The 16,583-nt window shown below is 38.6% G+C and overlaps 1 protein-coding gene across 1 annotated transcript in view; it reads left to right on the top strand.

The window, feature by feature from the left end:
• Positions 1-16,583, top strand: part of PARD3B (par-3 family cell polarity regulator beta) — a 1,344,967-nt gene that overhangs the window by 862,682 nt on the left and 465,702 nt on the right. The window contains exon 14 of the mRNA XM_069075096.1: positions 2,885-3,000. Within this exon, the coding sequence (XP_068931197.1) occupies positions 2,885-3,000 (116 nt within the window). The remainder of the gene's footprint in view (positions 1-2,884; positions 3,001-16,583) is intronic.

Genomic DNA, 16,583 nt, shown 5'->3' with positions numbered 1-16,583 from the left:
CCTGTGATCCTAACAAGTTTAGTGATCCCTTCTCCCACCCTGCAGTAAATGAAAGGCAGTAAATCAGCAAAGGAGAAGGAATAATACAAAAAGGACATTGACAATATGAAGAGGTGACAGCCAACTGGTACATAACAAGAAAACCATTAAAAAGCAATCATTTATAAAGGAAAAAAAGTCTGAGCTCCTTAATGACTGATGACATCATGGTTTATAGGCAATGACTGATGTTTATAATAATGACCTTGAATCGTCATGAAAAACTTAAATTGTGCTCAGGACATTCTGATTAAGAAGTCCAAAGAGCTTGAATGTGCTTTAGGAAGTTTCCATTCAAAGCATTTAAAATGGAAAAGGTTCCTGAATTTAAGAATGTTAAAAAAAATTAATACAAAGTCATAGCTACATAGTGCTTTAAAGTTTACAAAGTTCAAAGTTCTTCTCCCCTCAACCTCCACCCCCAAAAAAGCATTATTAGCTTCATCTTAAAGATGAGTAAGTTCACAGAGACTATTACTTGCCTGAGATAAAAAAGATAGTTAGTGATCACACCAGGACCCAAACCCATGCCCTCTGACTTCCAATCCAGCTGCTTTTCTCACCATATACAATCCAAAAAAAGTCAGAAGCACAGAATTACTCATTCCTTAAAGAGTTTTCTCTAAGACAGTTGGGTGGTGCAGTAGATAGATCACTGGTGTTGGAGCCAGGAGGACCTGAGTTTCAAATCAGTCTCAGACAACTTACTAGCTGTGTGACCCTGGACAAGTCACTTAACCCAGATTACCTCCAAAAAAATATGTTCACTAACCCTGGTTTTACTAGGATATCACCTGCCTGCTTCCAGTCTCTCTCTACTCAATCCCATCCATGCCAAAGTGATATTCCCAAAGCACAGGTCTGATCATTTCAGGTTTGATCAATAATTTCCAATAACTACCTGTGATCTCTAGGATAAAATACAAGATTTTCTCTTTAGTATTTAAAGCTTCCATCTGCTCCAGTTTATGCTTCCAAACTTATTAAATGTTCTTCTTCATATACTCTGTAGTCTAGTGTAGCAGCAAGCACCCCAGCGTCCCCAGGGTGTCTGCCAACACAGGTTCTTAGATCTGCTTTTCTAAAGGAAAGCAACTAAAATGGGTTAACAATCTTGCTTTAATCAATCAAATATGTCATTTATCTAGTTCAGGGGAAAAAGTCAGCACCCCGAACTTCAGAGTATACAGAGGTTACAAGCAGGAATTACAAGAAGACAGAGAAACAAACAGATCAAGCAGACAGGCCTCCAACTGTCCAACCATTACATCCAGACAGGGAAGCATCAACATCTGGGCTTTTCAAGGGGGGAGGTGGGGCGGAGGGAGCGGGGAGGAGGGTGGGGCGGGGGCTCTCAATGGCTGCCCGGAGGCTCCTCTGCTCAAATCTCACAACACTTCTCAATGTGAGTCTCAAAACCAAGCCTTACAGCAGTTTATATAGCCTTCACCTGGTGCAGAGAATGTCACAACCCTCTTGACCCACAGCCCAATCAAAAAGCATCTCCTGAATAACAAGCCCCCAGCCACAGGCTCCAGGTGCACTTAAAACTATCCAAGGGCCTAGGGTCAGGGAAGATCTTAAATTTACATTCCCTTTACATTCTATCTAGCCACACTTCCCCAAGAGCTAGTCCATTTCCCATCCCTACACTTTTGCAAAGGCATTCCATACCTGAAATGCATTCCTTCCTCACCTGTGCTTTCAAGAATCCTTATCCTTCCTCAGATCTGACCTCCTACCATCTCCTACATGGGACCATTCCACCTCAGCACAGCTACTAGTCTCCACTCACTCACCCAAATTACTACCCTGTGTTTACTTGGGATAGTATTTATATCTATATTATGTATATATGTTGTTCCCCACAGTGGACTCCAAACTTTTGGAGGGAAGGGAGTGTTTTGTTTTCATCTTTATATCCCTAGTTCCTAGAACAGTTCCTGGTACACAGTAAGTGCTTAATAAATGGTTTTAAAATTGATCAAAATTGAATGAAATGATTCATTTTCAGAACACTTACTGGTAGAATTTTTACAAATCTCATTTGTTCTGTATAGGGTAGGAATAATTTTCTTAAACTATCTATCTTCTTCTCCCAAAAGGGAAATGAATGAAATATTCATCAGAAATAAAATACTTTGAAATGTGCTATAAGTTCTAGAAATTGTACAATGGGTATTTGATCTGTTTTGTGTCAGCATCTTCAGCTGGGTTTCTCTTTCCCCCTACCCCCCCAACCTCCTTTAGAATAGTTGCTGAACTCTGCACAAACATGAGTGGTTGGGGCATGAGGGTGTGTGTGTGTGTGTATGTGTGTGTGTCTGAAATAGACTTAAATATGGTACTTTTAAAAGTAAAACCAAAACAAAACAAAAATCTCCTGCAGTCATCAGCCACATAGCAGATAACATTCTTTGAAAGAGATGGAATTTTGACTTGTGCTGAAACTCTCACATGGTTCCCAAGAAGCACAGTCTATCTGGGAGCCTCCTTTCATGTTGCAATGCTTGGCAGAACTGGGGGACCTTTGAGGCAGGGCCTTTTCTTGGAGATGAATTAAAGGAGCTGTTACCTCCCCATCTTGGTATTATATATAATACAGAAGAATTCCACTTTACGAAAAACGGCAAAGAGTAAAACATATGATAGGCAGTGAATATCTTTATTTAAATGTGTACCATGTGATAGAAAGAATGCAAATGGCATAGAAGCTGTAGAATAAACAATTGATTTTAAATGTACAGTTCGGTGATGAAGGAATTTGCTCCTAATGGGAATTTTCAACTTATTTCTTGAGGTTTTTCATCAGCATCTAAATATTTTGTATGGCTTCCTTCCACAGCTCAGTAGAGGATTCAGCAGTATATTGTACTGGTCAGCAAATCAACTTCAGATCCCTGACACCAGCCAAGCAGCCTGAATCAATTCATCTGAAAGCCTCAAAGAGCATGGACCTTGGTAAGAGAGGGTGGGGTGATACTTAGGTCAACTTTTAGCCTTACCACATCTATCTTCTTGAATTCCCTGCTTTTGTTTCTTAAACACATACCTTAGAGAGCAAGATCTACTGAGAACCAGAGGAAGTGTGATGATCATCAATGTTTTTCTGCCCCCATTCTACCATCTAACTGGAATTGCCCTGAAAATGGAGAGGAGGGGCAAGTGATTAATTTTTATTAAGTAGATTATAGAGTGTCATCCTCTGTCTTTATACATATGTGTGTGTGTGTTAGATCCAGAAAGGACTTTCAGATCATCTAGTCCCAACCTTTGATTTGACATACTATATAAAGAGACTAAATGCCAGAGTAGAAATGACTTTCCCAAGGTCATGCGAGTCCAGGTTTCCTAATCATTAAGTCCAGTGTGGTCATTAAATTATACCACAGCTAATGTCTTAGCTTAGAAGAAAGATAACATGATTTCATTTGTGTGTGTCTATGTAGCTATTAAAATTCATGAAGTAGGTCTTTTAAAATTCTTGAAATAAGGGGTTCCTATCCTGAGAGGGAAGACCTCTTGACTCCAGTGTAATTCAAATGAAAGAACCCTAGCTCTGGATTCCAGTGATTTTGGGTCATATCCTACTTAGGCATGTACATTATCTAACCTCCCTGGGCCTCATCTGAAAAATGAGGAGGTTAAACTACATGACCTCTGGGGGGGGAGAGGGGGAGGTTCTTCTAACTTCTAAAGCTATCACTCTATAATCCCTTCCAGTATCAGACCTTCATAATTTTCTTTCCTGCTATTTTCTTCCCATCACCTATTTAGACATCTTGCCAGCCCATGGGATGTTACTATTTCCTTTTTTTGGCAAATCTTAACAGTGAGTTCACTGACCACTCCCCCTCCCACCCTACCCCACCCTGTCCCCTTTGTTACTGCCATTTCTCTGTTTACTGAGTTTCCTATGATATAGCTGAGATTCCAAGAAAGGAAATCACCATTTTTCCTCTATCTCTTGCCCCAGTTGCCAAAAATAACATGCAACCCTTCTTAGTTTTTCTTTCCTAGTCCACATGGTGGGGAGCTAAATGCCAAGGGATATGGTTTATAGTTTCACAATAGTGTTAGAAACAAATCCTGATCCCCCATGCTAATTCTGGGAAACTTTCTCCTTAGATCTCTTTTCCTTCTTGATTTGCTCCTTCAGGCAAATCTTGCCCTTGATATTACCTTTGTTCTTCATATTTAGCTGATTGATTCCTTTAGCCAGGTTGTTTGGGGTCCACCTCCCAAAATCTGCCTTGCTAACTTCTGTTTCTGATGTAGTGTCTAGAGCCTGGGGCAGGTAATCCTCTTTTAGACATTCCCAATTCAATCTAGCTTCCAAGACTTAAGGGTCTGGTGTCTCCCTGACTCTAAACTTGCTGAACATATGCCCCCAACTTCCCCCCACAAGCATATCTTGGTTCAGTGAAAAACGAGATTCCTTCTCATGTGAAGCTCTCAGAAGCTCTCCCCACTGATGACTCAGGGCCTTACATTTTTCTTATTCTTTTCCTGTAACTCTCAGGGCTCCATTCCCTATGAATTCTTTCTCTCACTCACCTATGACCTGCCCTCTCAATTCCTGATTGATCTGCCTGAAGCAAATTCCCTAGTTGCATTCTAACAGCTAATTCTACCTTTGATGATTAAGTGGCCTCTTCTACCTCCCATCCCTGAGACAGGTGTGTTGCCTAAAGTCTCTGGACCTTAGCCTAGAGCTGAAACTTCATTCCCTAAGCCAGGTTCTTTCTGGCTCCACTCCCAACATGAGGTTTCCTTCCAGGCCAATGAACTCCTCTTACTCTATCTTAGCACCCCCTGTGGGTTCTCCCCAAATTGGGTGCTCCCTGGCTGAGTCTTGTGGGGTTCAGCAATTTTTGCTCTTCTTGGGGCAGTGATAACTTTTGGAAGAGTTCTTGGTAGAGGCCTGCCTCTACTATATTGAATTCTGGGTGTTTCAAGACTTCTGGTTCATGGAAGCATCTCCTCTAAAAGATCATAACTGTGGAGGGGCTGATGTGGGCAAGTGAGAGGTTTATGTCCAAGCTTCAAGGATTCTGTCTAGGTAACCCTCTTCAAAAGACAACATCCAGGCATACTGCAGTATTATTTTGGGGAGCATTCTGTTGAGCTCTTTATAGGAAAGTTGTTAAAGAAGTATGCAAATTTAAAATAAATCCTGAATGAAATGTTAATTGCATTTGGAATGCTAGCAGGCATGGTACTACAAAGATTCTGATTTCTTAAATTATATTGCATATTTCATTAGTAACAAGTAGACAACTGAATAACCAAAATTGTATCTGATGGCTTAATAATTAGTGCTTCTCCACTGCCCCATTTTCAATTGTTCAGACAAATGTCCAATCATGATAAAAACAGAGAAATGGATTCTATTTTCTATAAGCTAACTTGATCACTGGATGTCTTCCCCCTAATCATGTATAGTCAGGGTCTAGTGGAGCAACACAGTAGGAAAATGCCTTAGATCATAGCAGTGATCACAGAAGAACATTTGCAAGGCCAAAGGCCTCTAACTAATAAAGGGTATAAAGAAGGGCTCTTGTCAGTACCCATTAGGTCATTTCTATAAACAGTAAAGAATATGTCAGACTTACAAAGTGCCTTGCAAATTTGTCCTTCATTCTTTCATTCTCCGCTTGAGGAAGAAGGTGAATGGGTAGTGACTATTATTAATTGCTAGTGGAAAATTCTAATAGAATTTTGAGAATCTAAGGGAACAAGGGGACTGATGCAGCCCTCCAAAAATCTTGTGATCAAAGAAAATGAGTGGAGTCTTTTATAAAGTAAAAGCAGGACCTCGGAAGAAAACAAGGCTAGATTTTTGGTTACCAAAAACAAAACAAAACAAAACAAAATCCCCAGCTAACTAAACTACTCCAAGGGTCTAAAGCTACTTATTCTCCAATTTTTAGTATTTCTGTATGCAGAGAGATTTGGTTGCTGGAAGGTAACTTAGATATCATCGGTCCAGTACTCTCATTTTACAGTTGAGGTAACAGGAGTCCAGAGAGATCTTCCCCAAGGCCATACAACCAGTAAGAGCTGGGCTTCTGTGCCAGATCCTCCAACCCCAAACCCAGCCATCTGTGGACAGATGGCTTTTGAAGGTTCTCTCCTGTGGGATGAGATAGTTCTTACTTTAGCTAGCAATTGCCCACTGTATTTTAGAGGTGCCATCACAGGAGGAAATTACTAATAGTTGTAGTACTTTTTTTTTCCATTTTAAAAAATCATATGGATCAAAAGCCATTTTCCTTAGGATACAAGTGCCAAACTAAAAGCATTGGATAAGGTACACAAGACAATGTCGACAGTTAATAACATATTCTAAATACTTTATTTTTTTAACCCAAACACAACGTGACAGTCTTCTAGAAGGTCGCATGTATTAATGTTCTAGGTCTAGGAAGCTTTTGTAACCAAGATAGGCAGATAGCTCTGAATTTAAGTGACTCTAATGACTCTCCTAACCTCATCATTCTTGTACTTGACTTTTCTCTCTCTGAGGGGAGTAATCTGCTCAAGTTCCATAGAATGTAAGCCCCTTGAAAATAAGGGCAGGGGCAGCTAGGTGGCACAGCAAATAGAGGACTGACCCTGGAGTCAGGAGGACCTCAGTTAAAATCTAGCCCCAGATACTTGACACATACTAACTGCATGACCTTGGGCAAGTCACTTAACCCCAATTGCCTTGCCTTTCTCCCTCTGGAAAAAAAAAAGGTAGGGGTTTATCTTGTGTTTTTGCTCTTCATAGCCCAGTAGCTTCATTGTTTAGTGCATGACACATACTAGACCCTTAATAGATAATAATAGTTAGTATTTATTGACCCAGTGGTAGCACACCAAAAGTACTTGTGTAGATACGTTTTTTTCATTTCTTGGCAATGCTCAGAACTCTTTTAACTTTCCATTCAACAATGTAAAACAACAAAATAATAATATTTATTCATTAATTTATTTGTTGGTTTATTTATTTAAATTGATATCTCTGAAATAGTCCTCATTTTAACAGAAGTTCTTTTTAAAGATTGAAAATATTCTTTGTAGGAGCCCTGTAATGGTGGTTTTCAGACAGTCAGCCAAAAATCTTCCATTTGTTACACCATGTTTTATAAAGTGCATATATGTGTGTATGTATGTATTTGTGTGTATGTATATATGTGTGTGTGTATGTAATGGAGAGAGAGAGATGAGTATATGTAGATATAAATATAGATATGAATATATCTGCAAAGCCTGAACATCCCTTAAAGTACTTTCCAGGGACTTTATAGTATTTCTTTAAGCAGCAGCTTAAACAAGACCTTAATTTCCCTTGAATATAAGACTTCTTTCAGGGGGTGTTGTCATGCATTACTTTTGAATAGCCTTGAATGATTCTCTAACTGAGCATAGTAAGGGCCCTTTTTAATAATTTTATAGATAGATAACCTCTTCTATAAATGCTGTGCTTTGCTTTGGTTTAGTTTGGATTTTGTTTGATTTTTTTTTGGTATTTTTTATTTTGGTCTGCACCCCTGATTTTATTGTATGAGAAAATTCTACCAACACAGATCAGAAACAGTTCTGCAAATTAAAAGTCTTAAAGAGTTTCCTGGGACATCAAAAGATTAAAGTGGCTTGACCTGTACAGTAGTCAGAATGTGTCATAGGAAGTACTTGAACCCAAGGAAGCATAACTCAGAGGCCTGTCCTGCTACTGCTGCCTGAGCTGCACTTCTAAACCATGGATGGGGCTGCGATTTGTGAAGTGTATGTTATTTCATTAGCAATGGGGAAGTCCTTTCACCAACACAAATCACAGTCAGATTTAGTAGATCATATCTAAAGCCCCTAGGATATTAAGGGGTTTGCCTGAAGTCACATAGGGAGGGAGATTTGAACCGAAGTCTTATAACTAAAAGCCCCGGGTTCCTATCCTCCGCAACACAGGTGTCCAACAAAGGCAGTACTCCTAGTGCTAAGAACCTGATCGAATGGTCATTGGGAAATATTGAAAAAAATAAATGAAAATATTATAAAACATAGTTAATGTTAAGTTGTGGTTTTCTAAGTCAGTCTGTTACTGTGGGGATCCTTATACATGGTTAGTGATTCCTATTTCTATTTCAGTTTGACACTGCTTCTCCAGGATTTATAAAATCTCATATAAAAAGTCTTATTCTAGTTTTATTCAGATTGAAAGTTTTCCGTTCATCAATAATGATAATAACTAATTTCACATGGCACTTTGACTTCTGTGAAACACATTTGTACAATCTCTTGGTGTCTAGGAGATACTTTCACTTAGTTGTTATGCAGACTCATTAATATCAACCCAGTAATGAGTGAAATGATGTGTACAAAGTGTATTCTGAAATAACTTCTGGTAGTTTTTTCACCTTCGATATCAAGGGGTTTACACTAACGTTCATTTGACAGGCTAGGCATTTAGCAGTGTTGACTGTTCAGTTCTCTAGAAATCCTATTCCCTTTATTATGGACCTTGCTATATTTATTCAAGTAACAGCCTTGCTATATTCAGGCTAGATCACTTTAATTTGTTTCTAATTAGACCTGTGTGGGTGTTGATTTGGAAGCTCTCAGGAGGTACATAACACAGCTGTCTCTTTGGTCTTTGGCATAGGGGCTTTCCCCCAAAGATCTGCCCTTGTTGGCAGAACGCCAGCAAGTTAAATTCAAAGACTTTTTGATGAAGCATAAAATCTTTAATTTCCAGACTTGGTATATTTATGGCCTTGTAATACTGTTTGAGAATTAATCTGAATTTTTCAGGGGACAGGACTTAAATACTTTGGCCAGCTTCCTTGACTTAATCTACTACCCCTTTAAAAGTTCAGTTTAAGACTTTGGTATTCACATCATATTTCTTTTGAGAAATTTCTTCCCCTTTTCAAAGTAAACTCCTCCCTCCCATTTCAGAGCTGGAATTCTTGACTAAAGATAAGACAGAGCTGGGAGAAAGCCTTTCAATAACATTCTGTAAGAGTTGTCAGAGAGTGCGCTATCCAGCTGTCCTCCATCTCCACTGAGTACTAAACAAGAGGAAACAAGTTTAAAAGGAAGGGTGATGGGTTTAAGTTAAATTCTAGGAAGCTTCCTGACAATGAACATTGTTAACATTCTATATAACTGTGATTTTAGAAACAAGGACAGATTTCTGCTCATCTGAAATAGGCGAGCTGTGGACCCTGCCTGAAGTCAAAGGAGCAGATTAGAAGAACTCAGCAGCCTATGATTTAGCAATTGATCTTTTTCCCTATGTTACTGAGCCAGAGCTTAAGCACACACTCGTAATATTACAGTAGCTGTGACAGAGAAACAAGAACACTAGAAATACATGAAGTCATTCTCAAGAAAAAAAAAATAACAGGTAAGAGGACCTGGAAAAAAAACACTTATAATTTCAGATGCCTTTGTATGCTAATACACAGAGCACCCATGAGTAATGAAAAAGTGGATTTGACTGTTTAACATGAGTAGATAAGTACAATCTTAGTGTTACTGTCACTTTCTGGGCTTAGATGTGTGACTAGGAAGTGGTGGTGCCAAAGTATAACTTGGTCAAAAATAAAAATCTAATGGACTAGACCCATATGTCAAGAACCTATGCCTTCCTATGAAAATTGACAGATCTAAGCAGGGCAGCATGAGTAACAGCAATCACAACACAAATTCTCATTTGTATAGGGCTTCTGAGGTTTGCCAAATGCTTTCTTCATAACAATCCCTTGAGAAGAGAGAATAAAGCTTTGAAGGAAGAGAGGATTTTTAAGAGGTGGAGATTTAGAAGGAGGATGTTTCAGATATGGGCTAGAAGCCACCTGACTGCATGACTATGAGACAAAGCCAGAAAAGAGGTAGGAGTTCCAATTTGGCTAGAAGATGAAGCTCCTGAAGAAGACTAGAGTGAAAGGCTACTAGAAAGATAGTTTGCAGCCAGATATTTGAAGATGTTCAATGCTAATCTGACAAGTTTATACTTTATCTTATAGTCCAGGTTTTGGCAAACTATAACCCTCAGACCAAATCAAGCCTGCCACCTATTTTCAAATTATGTGCAAGCTAAGAGTGATTTTTAATAATAAAAAAATATTTAAATGGAGTTTTATTGCTATAGAAAATATGGAGTCACCAAAAGTTTTTAAATGTTAGAATGGCATTTTCAGACCTGTGCGTCTTGCTTCAAAAGATTATTTCATGGACAATGAAAACTGTCGGAACCTTATAATGAACCAACTTTAATGTATTAGAGGAAAATGAGTCTAGGCCCAGATTGTGACAAATTTTAACACAGTGATACAGGTGAGACTGTTTCCTCAGTATAATGAATTTTCCACTATAGCATGGTTCCTTCCCACCCCCCAACTTTCCACTTAGTAAGTATAGCTGATTTATTTTAAAGTTGTTTTTGTTTTTTAAAGAAAGATAAGTATATTTGTCTTAGTTTCAAAACTTTTCTCTGGGACAAGCAAACTGTTAGGAACATATGATAAGTGACAACAATAATGTCATGGTACATTTTCATGGGTATAAGCTCAAAGACAGAGCCCACAGTGGTGCTACTGATAGTGATAAAGACAATTTCTGATTTGTGGCCCATTCAGTATTAGTAATTGTTAGGGGTGGGTGCAACTAGCTTTCAAGCATTTAAAGTTTTACAAAGAGTCATCTCTCTCCCTTTTTCACGCATGTACACTCTCTCTCTCTCTCTCTCTCTCTCTCTCTATATATATATATATGTATATATATATATATACACCTGTATGTATATTTGTATATATATCTGTATGTATGTGTGTGTATATGTATATATATCATTTGAAACTCTCAAAAACAATATTCCTTTTGGAAAATGAGTCTCAGATGCCTTAAACGATGTGCTGAGGGTCATATTGCTAAGTGGCAAGTCCCAATGTGACCCAAGATCTTTAGATACCAAGTCCAGTAATTTTCCACTATGCTATGCAGTTCATATCAAGGTTAGATAACTTTATGCCTTGTGGTTTGATATTAGAATGAACTGAGGCACTCACAGGTCATTCAGCATTTACAAAAGAGGCTTTATTTTGTCCATAGCCTAGAAGGGATATTTAATAAGGATATTCCACCATTTAGCTTAAATAGAAGTAGTCTACATTTACATTTGGAAATGCGTCTGTCCAACAGGGCAGTATATGGTGACTTGCCTAGTCTAGGGCCATCTGCTGAGTGGGAAGAACCTGGATTCCATATGGGGAAGCCTATTTATGCTCTCAGGTGACAAGGGAGCCAGTTCAATAGCTGCATCAGGGAGGCAGCAATTTGGGCCTCAGCCTGTGGGGCTTTGTCACCTCTTTGGGAAAAATGAGTCTAACATGTTAGGATTGAGGGGAGAGGAGAACTCAGATCAGTAGTGGCCCTATCACAGCAATATAGAGATGTCCAAATAATGTCCTGAGTTGGAATCTAGCCTCAAACACTTTTTGCTATATGACCCTGAGTAATTCATTTATCCCTGATTACCTAGTTTCCTCATCTTTAAATGATCTGGAAAACACCAGGCCTGGAGTCAGGAAAAACTTGAGTTCAAATCTAGGCTCAGACATTTACTAATTTCATGTCATTGGTCAAGCTGCTTAAATACCCTCTGCCCTCAGTTTCCTCATCTGTAAAATGGGGATAATAATAGCAGTCACCTCCTAGGACTGTTTTGAGATTAAAGTGTTATATTTACAAAATGCTTTGCAAATCTTAAAGCAATGTATAAATGCTGGCTAGAATAACTATTATTATTCATTATGGATAAGTGATGCAATGTGGTATAGTAGAGAGCTGACTTGGAGTTCAGATAACATGGTTTTAGATTTTGCTTTTGATATATATTGACTTTTTGACTCTGGGCAAGTTACTGCTCAGTGTTCCAGACTACAAGCTACAGATTAGCCATTTGTTATTATTAGTACAGGGAGTTTCCTGTGTCAATGAAATCACAGGTCCAGTCCCCCCAAAAATGTTTGGGTTTGTTTTGGTTTTTTTGGAATATAAAAACAGCATCCATAATGACAATAAAGGGCTTACTAGTCATTATATTATTGAATCACCAAAATTCATTGAAGGGAACATTCAAAGTATAATTGGTTTTACATTATTGAATTATCTAAACTGAAAAAACTTATGAAGAAATAAGTGAAAACCATGATCTTGTGTATTAGAAGCAGCAGGTTGATGCAAATAAACTTTCCAATGGCTAATTGGAAAAAAAAAAACTATTTGTGTTAATAAATCAAAGATGATGTAGATAGAGTTTTTTGGTTGGGTTTTTTTTTTCCAATAATTTCTGCTTCCCATTTTACTGGCTTGTTTTCCACATCCTCCAAGGAGAATGCACATGCGAAGAATGTGATTTCATGTTTAGCCCTGCTGGCTATTTATTGAAGAAGGGGACTATTGGATAGAAAATTGACTTTAGTGCTGAGTTATAACTTCTTAGATAGAAGTTCTTCACTTGACTGAAAGCTGTAGCACAAACCCTGAGGGATATAATAGACAAAGGGGGAAATAAAATGTGCCCTTGAATACAAGGGGTTATCCCCCAGACTTGGGCCATAATAAGAAAGTCATAAGAAAATATGGCAGCAAATAAAAAGCTGTCCCTGTTCCATCCTATTTGTTTCTTAGAATTAGGGATTTTATTTCTTTTCTTGTCTTTTTTTTTTTTTTACATTTTCAACAAATGGAGAGGCATTATGGTATAGGGGAACTGACATCCGGTCCTGCCTTTGACACATTCTGCCTCTGTAACTGACTCAATCACCCAAATTCTTGGTTGTTGTTTGTCGTTCAGTCATTTTACTTATATCCAGCTCTTCATTGGCCCCATTTAGGGTTTTCTTGGCAAAGCCATTTCCTTCTCCAGCTCATTTTACAAATGGGGAAACTGAGGCAAATATGGTTAAGTGACTTGCCCCAGGGTCACACAACTAGTAAATGACTTAGGCTGGTTTTGAACTCAGATCTTCCTGACTCCAGGCCAGGTGCTCTTTCCATTGTACCCCCTAGCTGCCCCAGAGAGGCACACATATAGGAAATATATGAAGCCAATTTGTGTGCAAGTAGGGACACTTCAAGCATTCAAAGCTGCATGACTACAAGTCTTCCTATGTCCCAGCATTATTCCTACTAACCTTGATCTTGCAGTCTTTGCCAGATGCTGTTCTGTTACTTGTTACTAGACACTTAGAGTCCTCAGTTTCCTCTTCCTCTGGCTTATAGCTGAAATGAAATCCTTGCCCAGAGGACCACCACACTCTTTGAGTAATAACCAGCACTGTTGACCTAGAATCCATGGGCAGCTTCTCTAACCTGGTCTCTCAGGGTCTCTTGGAAGTCTCTACTACAAGTGCTGAGCACAGTCCTCCAACCCAGTTCCTCTGACTGCTGTTCAGGAAACTATATCCATATCCCTGGATACCCCTCTCAGGCTGTGTGCAAACTGATGTCTCCTACAACCACAAGCTTCTGCTGTAGAATACCTGCCATTGTTGGGAAGAAGAGAGAAATCCTATCCTATCCTCTCCCCCTACCCTGCTTGCTGCCCTCTTCAAGAGACCCAAGGAAAGAGGTCAAGAGAGACCTTTAAACGTGAATTCTTCCTCTGTAGCTCGTTCTCTTTTTGATTCTTCTCACCACTAGCTCACTAGCCAACTAGCTAGCTTCTTTCAACCAAACAGTAAATATTGATCAAGGACCTACTAGATCTCATGCAAAGGTGCCCAGATGCGTGGCTTATCCTTAAGACACCTTCCTCCAAGATCCAAGACATTCTCATTCCATCAGATTAATTCAGGAACATTTTCACATTTTGTTCTCAGGTTCTTTAGGAAGTCTCTTCAAGACTTTATACTGGTTTTCTATAAGTTTATATTAGGATAAAGGTAAAGTATCCATTACTTTGGTGAGCTGTGTGTCAATCTTGTACTACGCACACTTCAGGAAAATTCAGATTCCAGCATGGTAGACTCCACAAAAGATAAATTGTGAAGTAAATATAAGAGCCATAAAATTTAGAAATCTTTGTATAAGCCTGTGTAATGGAAGTTCTCCTCAATCTGAAGGGTTGAGAGAACACTTTAGAGATTTCTCATTCTCTCTGACTTCTTGTTCCCACCAAGATGGAACCTAGGAGCCTCATTATCTGACATTCCCCTAAGGGCAGTCAGCAGATCCAGTGTCACTATATGTATGCACATAGCATTTCAGAATAACTTCATCATAGCTATTAAAGCTTAAACTGAACTAAGACTTCTGGGACATGTGTTTAAAAATGGTTTTATTTATGTAGTGAAGGACACAGAAAGGTGTTATGTCTGAGCTCAGGAGACTACAATCTCCCAAGAGACTTGTGTAGTCATTGAGAAGTACAGTACTGTTCTGACTGGGCACCCAGTAAGTGGGGAACCAGTGTTCCATCTTTGATTCAGTTCTCCTCTTCAAGGCTCCACGTCATTTATTTTATTCTTTTTTTCATCACCAGCCCTCTTCTGTTAGCACTTCTTCATTGGTATCATGCTGTTTTGCATTGGTGCTCTACTGCAGCCCTCTTCAGCTTTTGTTCGTGGCTCAGACTGCCATTGTTCCTAGCAGAGCCAGGAACATCTCTGCTTTGCTCATCTTTGCATTTTAACTAAGTTCTGGTAGCAGGTGGTGCTCAGAATTTATACTTGGTGTCTGAGTTCACAGCATTGCAGAGTGCTACCAGCCTTTTGGAACCTTTTCCTACCTCTCAAAGTTGTTGTGGGGACCTGATGATATAACATATATAATATGCTTTGCAAACTTTAAAGTACTATGTAAGTGACATCATCATCACCATCATCATCATCATCATCGTTATCATTATGATCATTTATTATTATTATCTGATGCCCACTGCCCCATCCACTACACACAGAGTCTTTCCAAGTAGTTATAGGAATGTTCCCTTCTAAAACAGCTTGAACAGCATCTGAATTCCTCTGTGGGTCAGCTTACAGTGAATTAGTCATTTATCCTCTACATTTCGCTAATATGTGAGAAGGAAATTTTCTTTTTAGATTCTTTCTTTGAGTCTTGTGTTGTTGGGTTTTTTTTTCAGAATTCTTAAATTTATTTTTAGTTTTCAACATTCATTTCCACAAGATTTTGAGTTCCAAATTTTCTCCCCATCTCTCTCCTACTCCCTATTCCAAGATGGCAAGTATACTGATTACTCTTTCCCTTGGTCTGCCTTCTCATATATCTCCCCCATCCCTCCCCTTACCCTCTTTCTCCTTACTTTCTAGTAGGGCAAGATGGATTTCTATACCCCATTGCCTGTACATCTTATTTCCCAGTTGCATGTAGCATCAATTTTTTAACATTTGTTTTTAAAACTTTGAGTTCTAGATTCTTTCCCTTCTTCCCTCCTCACCTACCCCCAGTGGGAAGATAAGCAATTCAATATAGGTTATACATGTGTAGTTATGCAAAACATTTCCATAGTAATCATGTTGTGAAAGACTAACTGTATATCCCTCCATCCTATCCCACCTCCTATTTATTCTATTTTTCTCCTGTGACCCTCTGCCTGAGTCTTGTGTTTTCAAAGATCATTCCTCCCCTTTTTCTACTTATCATTCTATTTCCAGTCTTCCTCTGGAACAACTGGGCTGAGTATTGCAAATCACTTGAGATAACTTCTTAAAAACGGTCCATTGGAAGGGAAGAGAAGGCAAATTTCCTGATTTTCAAAAAAAGAAGTTAGAATTTGCCATCTTATAGGCCTGAAAACTTGACTGTATTGCAATGTGTTATTAAATTAAAGATATCACTAAGAGCTAGCCAGAGTGGTTGTCAAACCAGCCTCATTTCCTTTTTTTTTTTTTAAAGAGGATCACTAGAATGGTAAAACAGGGGCATGCCATAGTAACAATTTACCTAAATTTACACAAAGCATTGGCAAAGCTTCTCACATTTTCCATGTAGAAAAGAGGTATGGGCTAAATAAAAACCTAGTTGGATAGATTTAGAAATAAATGGGTAACCATTTGTGGACAATCATAATTCATCGTTCCTTGTCACCTTGGAAAAGTGCCTTCTAGTGGCATTACTCTTTAATCCTGCACCATCGTGTGTTTTTATCTTGGATTAAATCATATACAGTATGCCTATCAAATTTGCAAATGACACAACAAAGGCAAGTAACAAATTTGATGCCCAAGTCAGTATTCAAGGAGATCTTGACAAGCTAGAACATTGGGCCAACTCTAACAAGATTAAATTTAGTAAAATAAATGAAAAGTCTTGTACAGGCATAAGATGGGGCAGGCATGAATATATAGCATTTTATCTAAAAAAGTCTGGAGCTTTTTAATGGATTGAAATCTAAATATGACTCAACACAGAGGGTAGCCAAAAATGCTAATGTAATCAGACTATATTAATTAATCAATCAATCAACAAATATTTACTAAATGCCTTCTCTGTGCCACTATAATGTGCACTGGGGATGCACAGACAAAACT

This window comes from Petaurus breviceps, unplaced genomic scaffold, assembly GCF_028583685.1.
Source record: "Petaurus breviceps papuanus isolate PSGF00001 unplaced genomic scaffold, PetGlider_PUasm1.0 90903, whole genome shotgun sequence".
Taxonomy (NCBI): domain Eukaryota; kingdom Metazoa; phylum Chordata; class Mammalia; order Diprotodontia; family Petauridae; genus Petaurus; species Petaurus breviceps.
Note: the sequence above shows the minus strand (reverse complement) of the source record. Positions and strands in the feature narration are given on the sequence as shown.